We start from the raw sequence: 17,201 nt of genomic DNA on the forward strand, positions 1-17,201 counted from the left end.
ATAATAAATAGCAAGACTATCTTGCATTAACTATAGGAGACATTTTAATGCTGTGTCTCAGCTTCGTGCTAATTATACTTTTTCACCATATTTTGAACCTAAGAAAAAATGTCATCAGTTAATTATAACAGATGAGGGAGTGTGAAGACTTCCTCAATAAATAATGCCTTGATATCTCATATCCAACAAGCTGTGCTCACTGTTCTGAAGGTGCCCAGAAATATGTCCTCTCAGGAAATATATCAAGAAATGATGGTCCCATAAGCTGGCTTTGTTTCCAAGCCTTGATTTTCAGGCCAATAATTAAGTGATTTTTATGGATCTGGGAGAGTAAAGGTCATGGGATTACTGGAATAGGGCCAGAGAGATTCTGTGTTTAAGAAAAAAAAAAATACAAAAGACCCCAGCAAATTCCCCCCATAAGCGGCACACAAACACACAGCAGCRATTTGGTTTCTGGGCCCAACTGCCCTCTCCTGGGTTTCCCGAGGTCCCTTCGGTCCTCATTTGCTCCCGGTATCTCCATAGTGCCTGCACACACRGAGCCAAAGGCTCCTTCGGCCGAGTCCGGGCCCATGGACGGCGGGACAGGGATGCAGTGAGCACCGGGTACGGTTCTGCTGTCCAACTGCCCCCAAAAAGGAGGGACTCGTCACCATCCAACTGCCCCCATCGCCATTCCTGCCGGGGCAGGTGGGTGCCCAGGTCCTTATGAAGGTTCCTCAACTAAAACATCTTTCTTTCAGCTCCTTTCCCCACCCAGCACCCCTCACTTCCCCCTCTGAAGGGCCAGGATTTGGCGTGGGAAAGATGTCTTGGGGCTTTTCACAAATCCAGTATCCCCTTGAACCAAAACCAATTAGCCTGGCCCAAGGTCCTGCCATTGAGGGACTGTCCCTTCTTTTCAAACCCCCGCGGGCTCAATTGCTCTAAGGAGCCTGGATGTGAATGAGCAAAGCCCACTTAAAGTGGTACTTAAGGCCAGACCAGGGTGAAGGAAAAGAGAAAGCCTCTATAGGAACAGCAAGCGGAGTTTCCAAGACACAGCTAACTGAGGGAGACTGAGTCCTTCCCCCTCCCATTTTCCCTTTTTCTTAATCCCCCAATCCTGCGCTTTCCCGGCAAACGCCCCTAACTAACCCGGAGCCACGGCATCAACATGGGTGATGGCACCAGAACCGCGCGTCCGCCGCGGGAAGGAGCCGCCGGCGCACGCCGCGAGGACGGGGGGCTCGCAGGGTCCCGCATGGGGTGAGCAAGCGGGGCCGCTCAGCGGGGTTTGGGGAGGGCCGGCCCCGCCGTACGCGGCGCTTTGGCCGCCGGGCTCGTGCCCTGCAGCAGCACCCAAGCACCCGGGCGATAAACCCGCCCCGCGACTCCGCGCGCGCCCTACACGTGCCAACACAGGCACCTGCAAGGGCACAAAGGAACCAGCCCTGGCACCTGCCCGTATGCCACATCAGCACCCTGCAGCCCCGCTGCCGCGTGCGCCCAGGGCACTACGGAAACACAGATCCGTGCTGGGCAGAGGCTCCGCGCTCAGCCCTCCTTGGCCAGGGCCATCGTTCACGCTCACGGCCTGGGGACAAGTCACAGCCACTCGCCGCGGCCATGAGTGTGACGGGCCTCCAGGCTGGAGGTCTTGGCTTCTCCTCCGGTGGCTCGGACAAAGCCGGAGAGGAAAGGCAGGTAGAGACGCTGTTCGCTGGACAAAAGGTCTCGCGGAGCCAGGCCTCCCGCTTCCAGCAGCCCTTGCCGGGCGAGCTCATAAAAACACCCATTGATGGGACCTCATCCATAACCAAACGGGGGGCTCACACGGCCGCGCTCCCATTCACGGGCAGCCTGTTTAAACAGTCAGGGCCGAAAAGCATCTCCAGCACCTACCCCCGGCGGGGAGCTGGGACAAACCTGCTCACCACAAGCCCYGAGCCACAGGCACCCAAGGGTGGAAGTTTCAGCACAAAGAGAGAAATAAAGGAAAGGGTTTGAGCACACCAGGGCATCGGGGTGAAAGCACGGGGGGGATTTTGCACTTACCCCCTTACTGCCCATGCCGCTCCTCACATCGCTGCAGTGTCTGCTGCCCCTTGCCTCTGCCAGCGCTGCTGGAAGAACAAAGACAGAAAGGACCAGCTCGAGAAACGTCACCCACGTGCCACCGATCCCGCGTCCTGATCGTGGGACAGCCCCACAAAAATAGCCAAAAAAAAAAAAACCAAACCAAAAGTACCACCAAGAGAAGCGATGCCAGGCCAGGAGGGACTGGCTAAACGCAGCCGCTGTCACACACATGGGTTTACCCAGGGTTAGGGGTTTTATCCACCTCTTGCCTCCACTCCACACCACTGCAGCCCGTTATTCCCTGCCATTCCCCAGCCTCCATGGCCCCCTCAGACACTCAACCGTGTATTTTTGCACAGACAACAAGAGCCAGAGTGCGGACAAAAGCACAAGCAGAATTCAGCCCCAGCTCCTCTCCCCCGGAAACCGCAGGACAAGCAGCTCGGTCCCTCTCTACAGATGTGCAAGGAAAATCTCTTGTCTCACACYATCTCAGGGGAGTTTCTTTGGGACAAGCAAGCCAACCCCACTTCCCAAAAAACATGAAAAATCAACTCCGAATATGTGATGTTGAGGGAAAAAAAAAAAATCAGGAGTCAAGGGCGGTTTCCAAAACATTGATCCCACAGCAAGATGGAAAAATTTGCATTGGATCCTTCACAAAAGTTTGCGTGTAGACGCTGATTTCCAAACTTGTATTTTATTTTCTAAAATTAAACCTATATATTTTTATATACACACACACAAAAACATTTATTGTATATGTGCATGTATTTTTTTCCTCCAATCCTCTCTTTATACAGTCACCTAGTGCAATAACCAAAGTCAGGGACAGAAACACCTACTGGGTTCTGCTAGTGCAGAAACACTTCCACCAGAACAGATTTTTCCTAACATGCTGGTTGAGTGATTCTTTCTGAATTATATTCATTAGGAATTTKAATGTTTCCTTCTTCCATCCCCCATCAAATCATCACTCCAGAATCAACGCATTCATCAGGCACCTTGCTCACTTCTCCCCTGCTTTGTTCAGTCTAGTTTTAAAGCATCTCCACTGAAACTGTTTCCACCTGACTCGATACTCTCACACAAAAGAAAAAGAAAATAAACAGAAGAAGAATTGAGTGCCACTCACAATATTGTGGAAATAATTGGAAAATTATTTCTTAAAAATAACCAACATAATAAAGGAGAGAAATAACTACATTCCCTCCTCCTCATCTCCGAGCTCTTCCACAATTTCTGGGGTTGTATCAAGAATATACATTCCAGATGGGCTGGAGAGAACAAGGTTGGTTCTTAATGACACTTCTTTTGCAGGGTTAGGAATGAATGATTCATTCGGATCTCGCCGAGAGTCGGTGCCACAGTTGAGTTACATTTCTAGAAAATCCGTATCTTTAATTCTGGCGCTGCGTGTGGGACCCAGCAAATCATGGAATTACTGCTGTAACTTCGGATTAGTAACGCTTTCTAAATGATAGTCTAATTCCAGGCCTTCATGCTTTTCAGCGTTCAAACTCACACAGCCTTTTCCCTGGGAGGCTTCCTGTGGAATTAGTGCTGGCGTCTTCGTCTTTTTCTGCCCTTTTTAATTTCTCCAATGACTTCTCATTAGAATATATAATAACAACAGCTCCTCAGAACTTCCCTTTCTTGCGGAATAGCCYGATTCAGGCTGCGATGCTGCTTCCTGACCGCGGTGCCGGCGGAGCTTTGCTGGCCCTGGAAGGGCACACGGGCACATTCAGCTTCGCGGGCCTACGTGGCGTCTGACACCGTCACCCCATGCAGGGGATGTCGGAAAACCCGTCTCAGAGCAGCACCCGGCTCCTGCCCCTCACCTTTCCAGTGCCTTGGTCCTGCCTCGCTACCTCTGCCCTGGGAGAGCTGCGTCCGTCCCCCGGCYGCAGAGCCGAGGATGAGGACGGGGACCCAAACCCCACCTTTCCGGGAGCTTGGCAGCATCTTTCCCGTCTCCAAAGCAGCGCACGGAGAGACGCAGAGAGGGCACAAAACCCGCCCTGGCCACCATGGTCACCAGCAAGTTAGGGGGAGATTTTCCTCTGCAGCCTCCCCAGCGCTGCCACAGCCCATGGGAGCTGCTGGCCGTGCAGGGACCCTTCCTGCAGGACACAGGCACCGGCTGTCACCCGGTGCGGCGCGTCAGCAGGGCCGGGGGCATCGCGCCCTGCCACCCCCAGGCTCCCACCACCGGTGCCCCACGTTGGGACCACAGCGCTGGGGACCCAAGGGGGCCGCAGCCCCGGCCAGGGGCGCTCACCCCACACGGGCTGCGAAAACGTGCCGGGGAGCTCAGCGAGAGCGCGGTGCTTTGTGTCGCCATGGGAACCGAATGCAGATTTGCCAATTGCTTTTTTCTTTCTTTTCTTTCTTTTTTTTTTTTTTTTTTTTTTTTTTTTTTTTTTTTTTTTTTTTTTTTTTTTTTTTTTTTTTTTTTTTTTTTTTTGTTATTTGCCAGACATTGTAATACATACGATGCTTCAACTTCTCAGAGGTGATTGAGGCTTTGTGCCTGCCAAGCGCCCGGCTCCGCAGAAAGCCCCAGGGCTGTTGGGCTCCCCGCCAGAGGGGTGCCCCCGGTGGGACCCCTTCCCTGGGGACCCCCGGCTAGAGACCAAAGCAACAGCCGCGGCACAAGAGAAGTGACTACATTGCCGAGAACTTGACCTCCCGAAGGGAGGCCAGAATCAAGCCCAAAGCCCAAGGAAGAAGAAAATAGGGAAGGAGGGAGGAGGAAAGGCGGGGGGGAGGAGGGGAAGGGGGTGTTTTCCTCGGCTTGACCCCCAGAGCGGCGCGGAAGGGCTTTGTTCGGGGGACCTGCTGTCCGCGGGGCTCTTCACCCCACGGAGCTCAGGGTCGCATCCCCAAGTGTGTTTAACAACGCGTCCAAAGCCGCGTTCATCTGGCGCTGGAAGCACTTGCTTACGAGCTGCTCTTCTCCCCCGACCCTCCCGCCTGGTGCCGCGAAGCCCCGCGGGGCTGCCCGGTGTCCGGAGCGCGACGGGGCGAGCGCGGCGCCGTTACCTGGAGCCCCGAGGTGGCGGGCGGCGGGTCCGGGCGCCTCTGCTGCTGGTTCCAGCGCCGCCGGTGCCGCTGCAGCCGCTTGCCCCGGGCGAGCAGGTCTGGAAGTCATTTCTACTTTCGGTTATCTAGCTTTATGATGGCTCCATAACACTCATACAGCTAGATAACCAAAGACAGAAACATCCCTCCGGCGGGGCTGCCGTTCGCTCGAGGTGGGCACGGCTGAGCAGAGCGGCCGGGATCTGCCAGCAAGGAAGCCAAAAGAGACAGAAAATAAATAAATAAAGAAAAAAGAAAAAAAAAAAAAAAAAAAAAAAAAAAAAAAAAAAAAAAAGCAGGAGCGAGACCGATGGGCGCATTGCGGGCGGCGCGGCGCTGGAGCCGGGAGTGCCCGGACCGGAGCTCCTGCCGGTCGGGGCTGCAGGCGACGGTGCGGGCTGCGCCAAGCCGAACCGAGCCATGCAGAGCCGAACCGAGCCGAGCCGGGTCAGGTCAAGCAGAGCCGAACCTGACCGAGCCGAGCCGGGTCAAGCCGAGGTGAGTCAAGCTGGGCCGTGCAGGGCCGGTCCGAGCCGAGCCCGTCGCGGTCCCGGTCCGGGCGCTGCGCTCGCGCTCCCGCCCCGCTGCCCAACTTCTACTCCCCTCGCATGGTAATCGCCCCCTTTGGGAAGTGACGTCACGGCACGCACGGCCAATCCGCGGCACCGCATTCAAATCAGCGCCCCTTTTCCCGCGCTTTCGCGGCCCGGTCCGACCCGACAGCGGAGCGGGACGGGCTGCGGGACGGGGCGGGACGGGAGGGGGTGGACGGGGAGGAGACGGGAAGAGATGGGAAGAGATGGAGTGAACGGGACGAGACACGGGATGGGACGAGATACGGAATGGAATGGGACGAAACGAGACGGGGCAGACTGAAGCAGGACGGGACTTTACTGCACAAGACGGGTCATGACGGCACGGGGCAGGACTAGGCTGGACGGGCTAGAGCAGCACTGGCTGCACGCCCACCGCTCTCTTGCCCGCCGTGTCTCCCCTCCCGCCCTTTGCCGGAGGGGCCGCRCCGCGGGTCGCTTTGTCCCTGCTCGCAGAGCCCCCTCGGCCCCTTCGCTGCGCCGTCGGGGGGAGGAATGGCAGCGAAACCCTGCGCTGCCCGCCGCAGAGAGACCGACGTGCACCTGACATCCCTGTCCTCGGTTCTGCCCTTTTTTTCCACCCTCTCTATTTTTTTTTCTTTTTTTTTTTCTTTTTTTTTTCCTCCATGTCTATTTCTTTCTTTTTTTTTTTTCCCTCTCTCTCTCTTTTTTGTTTTCTTCCTCCCGTCCCCCTTACTCCTGTCTTTCCTCTTCTCCCCGTACTCATCCAGCGACCTTCTTTCCCAGTCCCGTCCGACCTCGGCATCTTGCACGGCCGCGGGGCAGCCCCAAGCGCCCCTTTCTCCGGCTCAGCCTCCCTGAGAAGCAGTCGGAAAGCCAGGAGGCCCCCGCGACAGGACCCAGCTCCCTGCCCTCCGCTTCTCCCCTGCCCGATGTTGATTATTTCCCCTCCAGATTTTGCTATTTCTCGCAAGGGTTCTCAGCGCAATCCTCATTTAGCGACAGATCGGGCGCATACAAATTTTAACAACAACAGCAAATAGAATAAAAAGCCAGGAGGTAAATATGATTATCTAGGGTGGATATCTGACCCAGCCCTAAAAATAAAATAATATGAAAAAAAAAAAAAAAAACTTGTAGCTTTCCGACCACCTCTTTCTCTTAAATCTGAGGCGCTGGTAAAATGTGACCTTCTGCAAACACGAAATCTGCGAAATGAAGCGGTTACTGTCGGAGAAGCCTCGGCTGAGCACAGGCTGCCTGTCCCGGCGGCTCCGGCTCTCGGCAAGCTCCACTCGGGTTATTTTTTTCCTCCATTCTCCTTCTTCCACTGCCATTCCTTTAAAATAAATAAATAAACAATCCCCCCAGCAGCWCAATCAGACTAAAAGCTAAAAGATCAGCCCTGCCAGCCTCTCTGCGAGCCGGCGCACGGGCAGGGCGAGCTGCCTCCGCGCCGCTAACCTGCCGCTTCCCTCCCTTCCCTTCCCTAACGAGAACCGGACCCGGGGGCGGCCTGGCCTCCTCCACGGGGCTGCACCGGGTGGGCAGGAATCTTTGCTCCTTTCGCAGCCCCTCGAGTCCTTCCCGGCGCCCTGGAGCCGCTCGGCACGAGGGGCGACCGGGCTTGTTTTAATCTGCCCTCGGGAGAGCGGAAAAAAAAAATGTCACAAATCGGATCGCCTTAATTTTCCGGCCCTGGATTTTCTCCTAATTTATTGCTGTCGCTGTTACGGTGATTGCTGCTGCCGGGTGCCGGGGGCGGCTCGGGGCCGCGGCGGGGAGCAGCGGGGGCATCGGCCGAGGACCCTCCGCCGCCCCTCGCCCGGGCATCGGGCCGCTTGGGCGGCGTTGCAGGCGCCCCGGTTTGGTTATTCCTGCGGGAGCGGCGCGGGGAACCGGGTTGGCCGAGCTCTCCCTGTAACTTGGGCTGGGCGCCGGTTGTCCAGGGTCCTACCCGCCGTGCAGAGCCGGGCTCTGGGGTGATCGGGGTGAGGTGCCGGTCCGAGCACGCGATGCTCGCCCGTGGGGAAGGTCCTCTCGCCTTTCTGCCAGCTAAAGGAAGCGATTTGCTTGTCAGGGATTTTTTCTTCCTTTTTTTTTTTTGCTTCCAAGAAATACCTTGCTCTGCTCGGAAGCGGCCGCACGTTCCGGCCTCCCGCTCCACGCAGGCAGAGGCCCAGTACCTAAGAGAAAATTGCACCTTGGATTTTTATTATTGTTAATAATAAAAAAAAATATATATATTTTTGGTGCAATTTAAGCAGGACACACAAAATGGCTCCTTGGCACAGTGCAAAGCAGCAGCGAGCAGCGCGGGGCTGGTTTCGGCCGGAGCTGCGTGGCCTGCGTGGGCTGCGCGTGGGACGGTCCTTSCCCTGCGAACGGACACAAGCGAAACGTGGGGAAAAAAATACAGGCCCCSGCTCCAGACTGATCTTCAGGAAGGTGGGAAAATAACAATAAAAATAAAGGAAAACTAGGCAAACAAAATGCGGGTTATTTCCACCGATGGCGAGGCCGACGGCTTCGCCTCCAGCCCTCCGCGCCCGCGGGCAGCCCTGACGGCGGGGCCGGTGGCCCCGGTGCGGTGGGACGGGGCGGGGCGGGCAGCTCTGGCCATGGTGCTGCACCGACCCGGGCCGAGCCTCGGGTCCCGGYCCGACGGGGATGGAGCCGGCGGCACCGGCGACCTCGACGGCCCCTCGGAGGAGCCGCCCGGTCCCAGCCGCTCCCGGGCCGCCCCTCAGTTATTTAATTCACTCCCCCTTGCGAAGGGTCCCCTCTGCTGCGTCCTGCGCGTCTGACGTCACTTTTCTTTAATTAGGAGAAGTTATTTTTAGCCAGTCTAGGGTAACCCCGGTGCTTCGCCGCCTCGAGCTGCATCTAGGCTTAATTGTTTTTATTTCCTCCTACAAACGGGGCTCCGCCAACTTCGCTCAGCTCCCACAGGTGCAGGGGAAACGCGTTGCTTGGTTTAGCAATTAAAAGCAGCGTCTAAGCGAGCCCGGGCACTGCAAAGACGCAGGAGAAGAGCCCGGGGAACGTCGGGGCCGGCAGCGACACGGGGATGACCTGGACGGCCCTGGCTCGCGTGGCGGGTGTCTGCCCARCCGGGCACGTCGAGGGCCTGGCAGCGGACCGAGAATCAGGGCGCCTGAACCGCTAGGGCTTCGGTTTTACTTAAGGGTGAGGCCTAAAATGCGCTTCGCTTCCAGGGAGACACAGGAAAAAAATAATAGTAAAGCAAGGAAATAAATGGCCACGGCAAGTGCGGAGAGGAGAATGAGGAGAATGGAGAGAACAAAACAAACAGAAGAAAAAGGATGAAATAGAAAAAAAAAGACAAAAATAAAAAGACAAAAAAAAAAAAGAAAGAAAGAAAGAAAGAAAGAAAAAAAGAAAAAGTGAGACAGAGAGAAGCAAGTGAAAAAAAAATCTTCTAGCGACAGAAACCGATGTCGATCAGAGTGTGGCGGCGGCGGCCCCGTTGTTGCTCTCTGGCAGTTTAATCGAGGTGGGAGCGATGAGCCCCGGTCCCCCAGGGTGCCGACGAGAGGCCAGGGCCCGGAGCAGTCCCCACTTCTCCACGAGGGAAAACTTCTCTTGGACCCCGCAATTTCACCCGCGGCCTAAAACCTAGAGGCAGCGGACGACCCGGCCTCTCCTGGGTGTTTTTCAGCCTCTGCCTGTTACCTGCCTGGGCGAGCGCCGGGTCGGTGAGCATCATTGCAGGCCTCGGGGGTGCGCAGCCCCCCAGCATCTCTCAGCCCCCGGACGCCCCGTCAGGGCAGAGCCTCCGGCGGCCCCGCTGTGAGCTGCAGCATCCCGGGGAGAGCAGCCCCGGAGCTCACGCGCCCGCCGGCAGCGAAAGAACCCCGTGCCGCGGGCTGCGAGCACGGGGGCCGACCCGAGCCCCGACGGCCGGGCCGGGACTGGAGAGGTGCCGGCACCTTCGGGAGCGCAACTTCCCCGGCCGCGGCGGCAGCTGCCCAAATTCCGCCCCTCGCCTCCTTCCTCTGCCCCGCGGCAGCGGATCCCCTTTCCCAGGGATATTAAAGTCCCTCTGCGCCCTCCAGCCCCGCCGGGGTCCGCGACACTCACACTTGCAGCCGGGGCGAGGGGAGCGCTCGGTGCCTCGGCGGAGCGGGGGGGCTGCCCGGGCTGCCCGGAGGCGCTGCGGCCCCGCGGCCCCCCGGCGCCGGCTGCGGGGTGGCGGAGGCGGCGGGGGCGCCTCTGTCCCGGCTCCCTGCGTCCTTCCCGGCTGCTCCCGGCTCTGCTTGCTGGCCAGGAGCTGCCTCCGCTGCCAGGCTCTGCCCGCACTGACGTCAGCCCGGCAGCATCCTATTCACTCCAACCATGGCGGAGAGGAGGAGGAGGGAGAGGGGGAGGGGAGGAGGCGGGGGGGAAAGGAGGGAGGGGAGGAGGAGGAAGGAAGGAAGGTGGTAGTAGCGGCGGGGGCTCGGGTGCTCGCAGGCTCCGCAGAGCAGAAACCGCAGCCCCTCACCCATTCCTTGCCCCCGCGATGAGGGCGCTGCCCCCAGGGACAGGGTCCATGGCTCCCTTGGGGTCACCCTCTGCTCCCCGCACCCTCATCCTCGGGTCTCCGCCCGCCGGGAGGGGGGATGCCTGGGCTGTCCGAGGGTATCGGGATGCGGAGCTGCTGCTGCCCGCGGCGCTGCGGGGGCATCGGGGTGTGGGGCTGCCCCTGCCCGCTCCTCCGAGCAGCGCGGCGGCCCCGGCCGCCGGGGACACCCAGGGCAGCGGTGGGCACAACATCTACCGTTCAGGGGCACCGTCCGGAGCAGTGTCCAGACCCGTCCCCCGCCGACACCACCCCCGGAGCTGTCCCTGCCTGACCCTCCCCGCCGCTTCCCGGGCTCCTCGCGGGCTCCTTTCTCCCAGCTGGGGGAAAGGGCTGCGGTCCCCCCGTCCCCGCACTCTACCAGCGACTGCCCCGGGCGGGCTCCCTCCAGCCCCCCAGCTCCGGGGGGGGCCTCGTCGCTGCCCCCCGCTCCGCTCCGTCCCCCGGCACTGCCCCCGGCCCCGCCGCGGCCCCGCTGCCCCTCATCGCTGTCCAAATGCTGAAAATCGCGACGCGGGGGATCGCGGCTCTGCCCGCACCGTCGGGCTGAGCAGGGGCTGCCTCGGGCTGCAGTCACGGCCATGGGGGCGAGGAAGGGGGGAAGGGGACGGCGGGTTCCTGCGGCAGGGAGCGGGGCAGGGGCTGAGGCAGGAGCAGGGGCATGGGCAGGACCGTGTCCCCCCTTCCCTGTCCCAAGCAGGCCGAGCAGACTTGCCCGAGCAGCCGCTGCGCTGCCTGCAAGCAGCCGAGCCCAATGAGCTGCCCGGGCTCTCGCTTTAATCGCTGGGCACAGCTACATTTTGTCCTTCTTTCTGCTCTCGTCTTCCCATCCGCTCCCCCCTCCTCCCATATCGCCTCTTTAAAATCTCATTTAAATAAATATACATGCAGGCATACAAATATATCCATGCACCCCCTCCCGCTTTCCCTTCAACCTCTGCAATAAGGAAAAAAATAGTATATATATTTTGGCACACCTTTACTTCGCTTCCCATCTTTTCTCTTCTTTCTTCCCGCATTTAATCTGTCTCCTATTTTTATTTCCAATTCTCAAACCAATGTTTCGACAGGATTTGGGAATCTCTTGCCACCTTGATGAATATACACTGAGCCCGAGACAGATTTTCTGTGTAGCAGAATATAAACCGATTGAGACTGAGAGATCTGGAAGAGCCGAATAGGTCGCCTCGCCTTTACATTTGTGTTTTTAAAATTCTCTCGTTATTTTCCTTTTGCATCTGCGAGTCGCCATGAAAAGAAATATAACCCCCTCCATGTCACTGCCAACAGAAATCGGACTTCGTTCCCAAATTCCGTAGTCTTTTATTTTAAAGGCAAATAAGCAACACCGTAAAAAGCCTCTTCTCATCTTGCCGGGGAGTGTAAGAAATCCTTTTGCTCACCCAGAGTCGAAACCTAATGGCATTGTCGTTAAACACGAAAAGGAGAATATTAAGAAATTGCAACACTCCCTCCAGAGCGCTTCCCCCCACCCCCAGTTTATTTGCCCTAATAATTAATTCACAAGAGCTTAACTTCGGTGTAACCCTGGCGGTCTTTTCATTAAAAAATCCCTGCGTTTCCTATTGAATTAGCTCTGCTCCATTGTCGCTGAAATGAAGACGCCAAACCAACTTTTACCCCGAGCATTTTCTCACCAGCCCAAAGAAAAGTCTCTCTTCTTTTTCTTTTCTCCGATTTTTTTTTTAATTCAAGCACCCAGGCGCTGGACGTGTCCTGCAATTTAACTACTTTCAAATTCTTTGTTCGGGTCCCACTGGGGCTCTATTGTCACCCTATTGAGCGAGCTTATTGCCAAGTCAAGCCTGAGTGAATTGAGACACGCACGGGAGGAGCCCGGCTCTGGGAGCGGGCTCCGCGGGCCGCTCCGCCTGGSGGACCCCGGCCCGGCGCGGAGGGACCGGGCTTGGAGCCCACGGTCCCGGCTGGAAGCCCGCGGTACCGACGGGTCCTTCGACAGGAGCGGCCGCCGGGGCGGCCGGCTCTGCCCGGCCCGGGGAGGCAGCGCGGCCCGGCCCGGCGCGGTCCGGAGCGGCGCCAGGGGCGGGCGGACCCGACGTGGCCCTGCCCGTCCGGGCTCCCTTCGCTCCCTAACGCCGGCACCGTCCGCACCCGGATCCCCCGGCCTCGGGCCCCTGGTTCCCCCGCTGCCAGGCCGAAAGCGGCTCCCTTACCTCTTGTCCCGGGATRCCCGCGCGCAGCCGCTGCGCGCCTGCCTCGTCCCTCCGCCACCCCGCAGCCCCCAAAAAGGAGGATCTCTCCCCCGCCAGCCCCTGCACCGCCGAGGCACCTCCCGCCTCCCTCCCCTCTCTCCCTCGCTCACTTTGGGCGCTCCGGGGCTCCTCTCCCGAGTAGCAAAACAGGGGGCTGCTTTTCGTTTCTTTTTCTTTCTTTTCTTTTTCTTTCTTTTATTTATTTCCTTTTTCTTTTTTCCCTCCCTCCCCTCCTCTCCTCCCAGCCCGGGAAGTGGGGTGCGAGCTGCAGGGAAAAGGCATTTCGGGAGAAAAGACGCTCGGAGCGCAGTGCTGGGCAGCGACTCGCACGTAAGCCCGTACGTCACCTACAAAATGCCCAGCTCKCCCGAGCCTTGTGGCTCCCGGGGACACGGAAAAAAAATATATATATCCCCCTATTCATGGACATTTCTACTTGTTCCTAAAATCAGCTCCGTCTCGCTCCGCTATCGCCACTCCTGCGCCGGGGCGGCACGTGGAGATGGGGCTTTTTCTTCCCTTTGTTGGGCTGGGAGGGGGTTCTGGCCCGCACTTTAAGGGGTCCCAAAACGCCCGTAGCAGAATGATCCTCCTCGCTGTCCCGAGGTGGCAGCTCCCTCCAGGTGCTGCTTTTGGAGGGATCCCTGGGCTCCTGCGCAGGCCGCCCCCGACGTCGTCCCCGTGTCGCCGAACGACCCCTCCCCGGGCCAGGGTGAATAGGGAGCCCTTGACCCGCTGGCCCCGCCGGCTGCGGGGCACCGGGGTTAAACAAACCCGCCGCCCCTTTGTCTCGCCCGCAGGGACAGCGAGTCCCTTGCCCGGCCGCACCGGGACCGGCTGCGCTGGGACAGCGACACCGGCCGCACCGCGAGCGGCCGCGCCGGGACCGGTTCTCCTGGGGCCACCGGTGCCCGGCCCTGCTGGGGCTGCTCCCCGGGCAGGGAGACAAAGACAAAGAGAGCCCCCCCCCGTCCTGCTTCTGCCTTAAACAAAAAATACTCTGAACTCCGATGAAATGGTCGAGGGTTTGACTTTATTTATTTTTCTGTAGGTTTTTATTCTGTTCTGTGTCGGCCCTGGCAGCTCCGAGACGCTCTGCCCGCCTTGCCCAGGGCGGTTTCCCCATCGTGGCCGTGAGCGCGGCCCCGACGGCGGCCCCGGCGCGCCGAGCCCGCAGCCCCCGCGCGCAGCCGCCGCTCGCGGCGGTGCCTCCCCCGCTGTCGCCTGCCCCGCCGCCCAGGACGGCTTCAGAAAGGAGTGGTGGCGGCGATAATTCGAGGACACGAGGGCGGAATTTGGCGCTTTTTTTTTTCCTTTGGGGAGTTATTCATTTTTATATCTATTTATGATAGCCACGATAAAAAAAAACTATTAGATAAGAAAAACAACCCATCTCAAACAAGAGGCCTTAAGATAATGAATCGGAGAGGAGAACGCGGCTCCCATTCCGAGCAGAGCAGGGAGCAGGGTCCTTCTCCAGAGCCCCCGCAGCTCCTCTCCCATCGGGGAGCCCCAGCCCAGAGTCCCGCGCCCCGCCAGGGTCCCGCGCACCCCGCAGGGCAGCCCATGTCCTCGTAGGGGGTCCCTGCTTCCCTTGTCGGGGGTCTCGAGCACAGGGAGAGCACGGCCCGTGGCCATTAGGAGGGACCCCAAAAGGGGACCCGATGCTGCCAGACACAGGCACCAGCTCTGAGAACCCCCAGGTGAAACCCCGGCTGATGCCGCCAAGGGAAGGACTCCTGTTGGGAGGCAGCCCCAGGGCCATATAAAGAGCAGGGCTGATATAAAAGSCCCCCCCRCGGCTGTGCTCAGCCCYACGGCCCCGTCCTGATGGCCTTTCTTCTCGTGTTGCCGGGCAGATTGTGTGGCCAGGTCTTCCCCGGACTCAGCGCTCTCGGAGAAAGGCAAGGTGACAAGGGTGGGAGGAAAGGCCGGGGTGGCGAGAGGGCTACGGGTGGCTCTCTGGAAAAAGGCCCTTGTGCTTCTTGGACCCCTCCTCTACCCCGCCCAGGATTTCGCCCGGCTGGCTGCAGTAGCAGCAAAACACGAGGCGGGGCAGGAAAAAGCCCGCTCGGGGGAGCAGAGAGTCTCCCGCTTACACCCTCGCCCTTCGATGCTCCCTCGGGAGCTGCGTCGCTGCAGGGACGGGGGTCTCGCCCAGGGGCTGCTGCTGTTCCCTGCCAGCACCGGGGTGTCCTGCCCCCCCCAAAGGGGGTCCCGCCTCGCTTCCACACGCGACACGGCCGGGCCCAGACCCGCCCCGCGCTGCCCGTCCTGCCCGCGCCCCCCGACGGCGCCGGCTCCGCGCGAACGGGCAGCGGGGGCGCCAGGCGCGGGCCCGCAGCGCCACCTGGTGCCTTGGGACGGCCCGGCCCGGCCCGGCCCGGCCCGGCGGGGACCCGCGTCCGCCGAGGTGCTGCGGTCACCGGCCTGGCCCTGCAGCCCCGTCCCGGGCAGCCTCTGGCCCTGTCCCGGCCGCCTGCAGGCTCCTTCCAGCCAACGTCCCCGCCAGCCCGCAGGCCCTGTCCTGTATCCTGCAGTCCCTGCATCCCCCAGTCCCTTCCCTGGCATCTTTGCAGCCTATTCCCTGTATCCTGCAGCCCTGCCCTGGCATCCTGCATCCTGTTCCTTGCGTCTCAGGGCATCTTCCTGGAAGTCAAGCGGGTGCAGCAGCCATGGACTGAGCTGCAGCTTCCCAGAGGCCAGTGTCCCTGTCCGGACCTGTCTGGGCGCCACGATGAGGGCTCCCATCGCGCTCCTGGGGTGAATGCCGTTCCCACTGTGCCGTTTGGCTCRCCGGTTTCCCTTCTCTTTAAGCGAACACATAAACAGGAAGGGCTGCACGTTGAAAAGGGACAGCTTGATATCAGTGCATTAATATAGCAGCAAGTCACCCCAACACCCCTGGTGCCCTTCTGAGACCCAGGTCGCTCTGTCTGCTTGTCCTCTCTCCCGGAACATGTCCCCCTACCCGGTTATGTCCCCTCGGAAACTTTTTCCTGCCTCTCCAGCTAAAATTAAATTAGGAAAAAAAAAAAAAAAAAAAAAAAAGTGAAATGGAGGGAAAATAAAATCACTATTTTTACGACCGCGGCAGGACTCGAACCTGCAATCTTCTGATCCGAAGTCAGACGCCTTATCCATTAGGCCACGCGGCCGCCGTTAGCAGCGCCCCCGCGCGCGCCCTAGTGAGCAGGGCGCGGCGCTCGGGCCGTACCACCCGCGCGGGGGGGGCCGGGAGGCGTGGGCCGAGCCGGAAGCTCCCCCGGCGCCGGGGGGGTGGGTGCGCCCGGCAGCGCAGGCGCGGGCGGCGCGCGGCGGGACCGGGACCGGGACCGGGACCGGGACCAGGAGGTTGCGGGGAGGGTTGCGTGGGTGCACAGTGTGTGTGCATGGGTGCAGCGGGGTTGCCTGTTTGTAGGGGCGGCGCATGGGTGCAGGGAGGCTCCGTGGGTGCAGGGTGGGTTGCATGGGTGCAGGGTGGGCGCCTGGCTGTGGTGGGAGTTGTAGGGGGGGTTCATGGGTGAGAAGGGCGTGTTGGGGCGTGCAGGGGGGTGCATGGGTGTAGAGAGGTGTGGGGGAGTTCATGGGTGTAGGGGGTGCAGGGGGGGTTGCATGGGTGTAGGGGTGTGCATGGCCATGGTGGGGTTGTGCACAGGGGGTTGCAGGGGTGTAGACAGGTGTGGGAGGGGTACATGAGTATAGGGGTGCAGGGGAACGGCATGGGTGTAGGGGAGTGCATGGCTATGGTGAGGTTTGGGGTGCAGGAGGGGTTGTAGGGGGCTAGGGAGGTGTGGGAGGGGTACATGGGTATAGGGGTGCAGGGGGAGTGCATGGGTGWAGKGGGCTGCCTGGCTATGGTGGGGTTGGGGGTGCAGGAGGGCTAGGGAGGTGTGGGAGGAGTAAATGGGTATAAGGGGATGCAGGGGCGGTGCACGGGTGTAGGGCAGCTGGCTGTGGGGAGAGTTGCACGGCTGTAGGGGGTTTCATGGTTGAAAAGGGGCTGTTGGGGGTGCGGGGGCGCTGCGGGGGTGTATGTGGGGTGGGTGGTTGGGGGCTGTGGCTGGGGGCGCCGGCCCTGGGCAGTGCCCAGCTGCGGCTCCTTGGCCACCCGGCTCGAGGGCTCAGCCCCAACTCCCTCCTCGCTGCCCGCAGACCCGGCTGCTCCCGACGCCACCCGCCCGGAGCAGCAGCAGGACCACCCGGAGCAGCGGCAGGACCACCCGGAGCAGCAGCAGCACCACCCGGAGCAGCGGCAGGATGAGGCGCTGGCTCTGCAGGACGTCGGCCCCGGCGCGCGCGGCCGCCCCCGGCGCCCGCGGCTGCTCCTCCGGCCCCTCCGCCAGCCGCCCGCAGCCGGCAGAGCCCGCGCCGGATCCGGACGACGGGGAGCGGCGCGTGAACCCGCTCAACATCCAGATGCTGTCGCGCTCGCTGCACGAGCAGATCTTCCGGGGCGCGCGCGTGCGCTACGCGGAGCCCGCGGTGCGGCGCAGCGTGGAGCACCTGCGGCAGCACGGCCTGTGGGGCCGCGAGAGCGCGGCGCTGCGCGACGTGCGCCTGCGCCTGCCCCGCATGTACGGCCGCGACATCGACGAGCACTTCCGCCTCGTGGCGCAGAAGCAGAGCCTGCCCTACCTGGAGGCGGCGCACGCGCTGCTGCGCTGCCGCCTGCCC

General features: G+C 60.3%; 1 protein-coding gene, 1 long non-coding RNA gene and 1 other non-coding gene across 4 annotated transcripts in view; 1 reads left to right on the forward strand and 2 right to left on the reverse strand.

The window, feature by feature from the left end:
• LOC112944796 overlaps positions 1–2,089 on the reverse strand; it is a 33,447-nt gene extending 31,358 nt beyond the window's left edge. The window contains exon 1 of one of the 2 annotated variants that reach the window (XR_003248838.1): positions 2,041–2,089. This is a non-coding gene — a long non-coding RNA (uncharacterized LOC112944796). The remainder of the gene's footprint in view (positions 1–2,040) is intronic. The other variant, XR_003248839.1, reaches the window with a different exon arrangement.
• A 13,520-nt stretch (positions 2,090–15,609) lies between these two features.
• TRNAR-UCG lies at positions 15,610–15,682 on the reverse strand. The gene has a single exon. It is a non-coding gene; the product is annotated as a tRNA-Arg (tRNA).
• A 1,102-nt stretch (positions 15,683–16,784) lies between these two features.
• Positions 16,785–17,201, forward strand: part of POLG (DNA polymerase gamma, catalytic subunit) — an 11,013-nt gene continuing 10,596 nt past the window's right edge. Inside the window, exon 1 of the mRNA XM_026036312.1 lies at positions 16,785–17,177. Coding sequence (XP_025892097.1) covers positions 16,785–17,177 — 393 coding nt within the window. The remainder of the gene's footprint in view (positions 17,178–17,201) is intronic.

Source organism: Nothoprocta perdicaria, unplaced genomic scaffold, assembly GCF_003342845.1.
Source record: "Nothoprocta perdicaria isolate Ctin4 unplaced genomic scaffold, notPer1 scaffold_176, whole genome shotgun sequence".
In the NCBI taxonomy this organism is placed as follows: domain Eukaryota; kingdom Metazoa; phylum Chordata; class Aves; order Tinamiformes; family Tinamidae; genus Nothoprocta; species Nothoprocta perdicaria.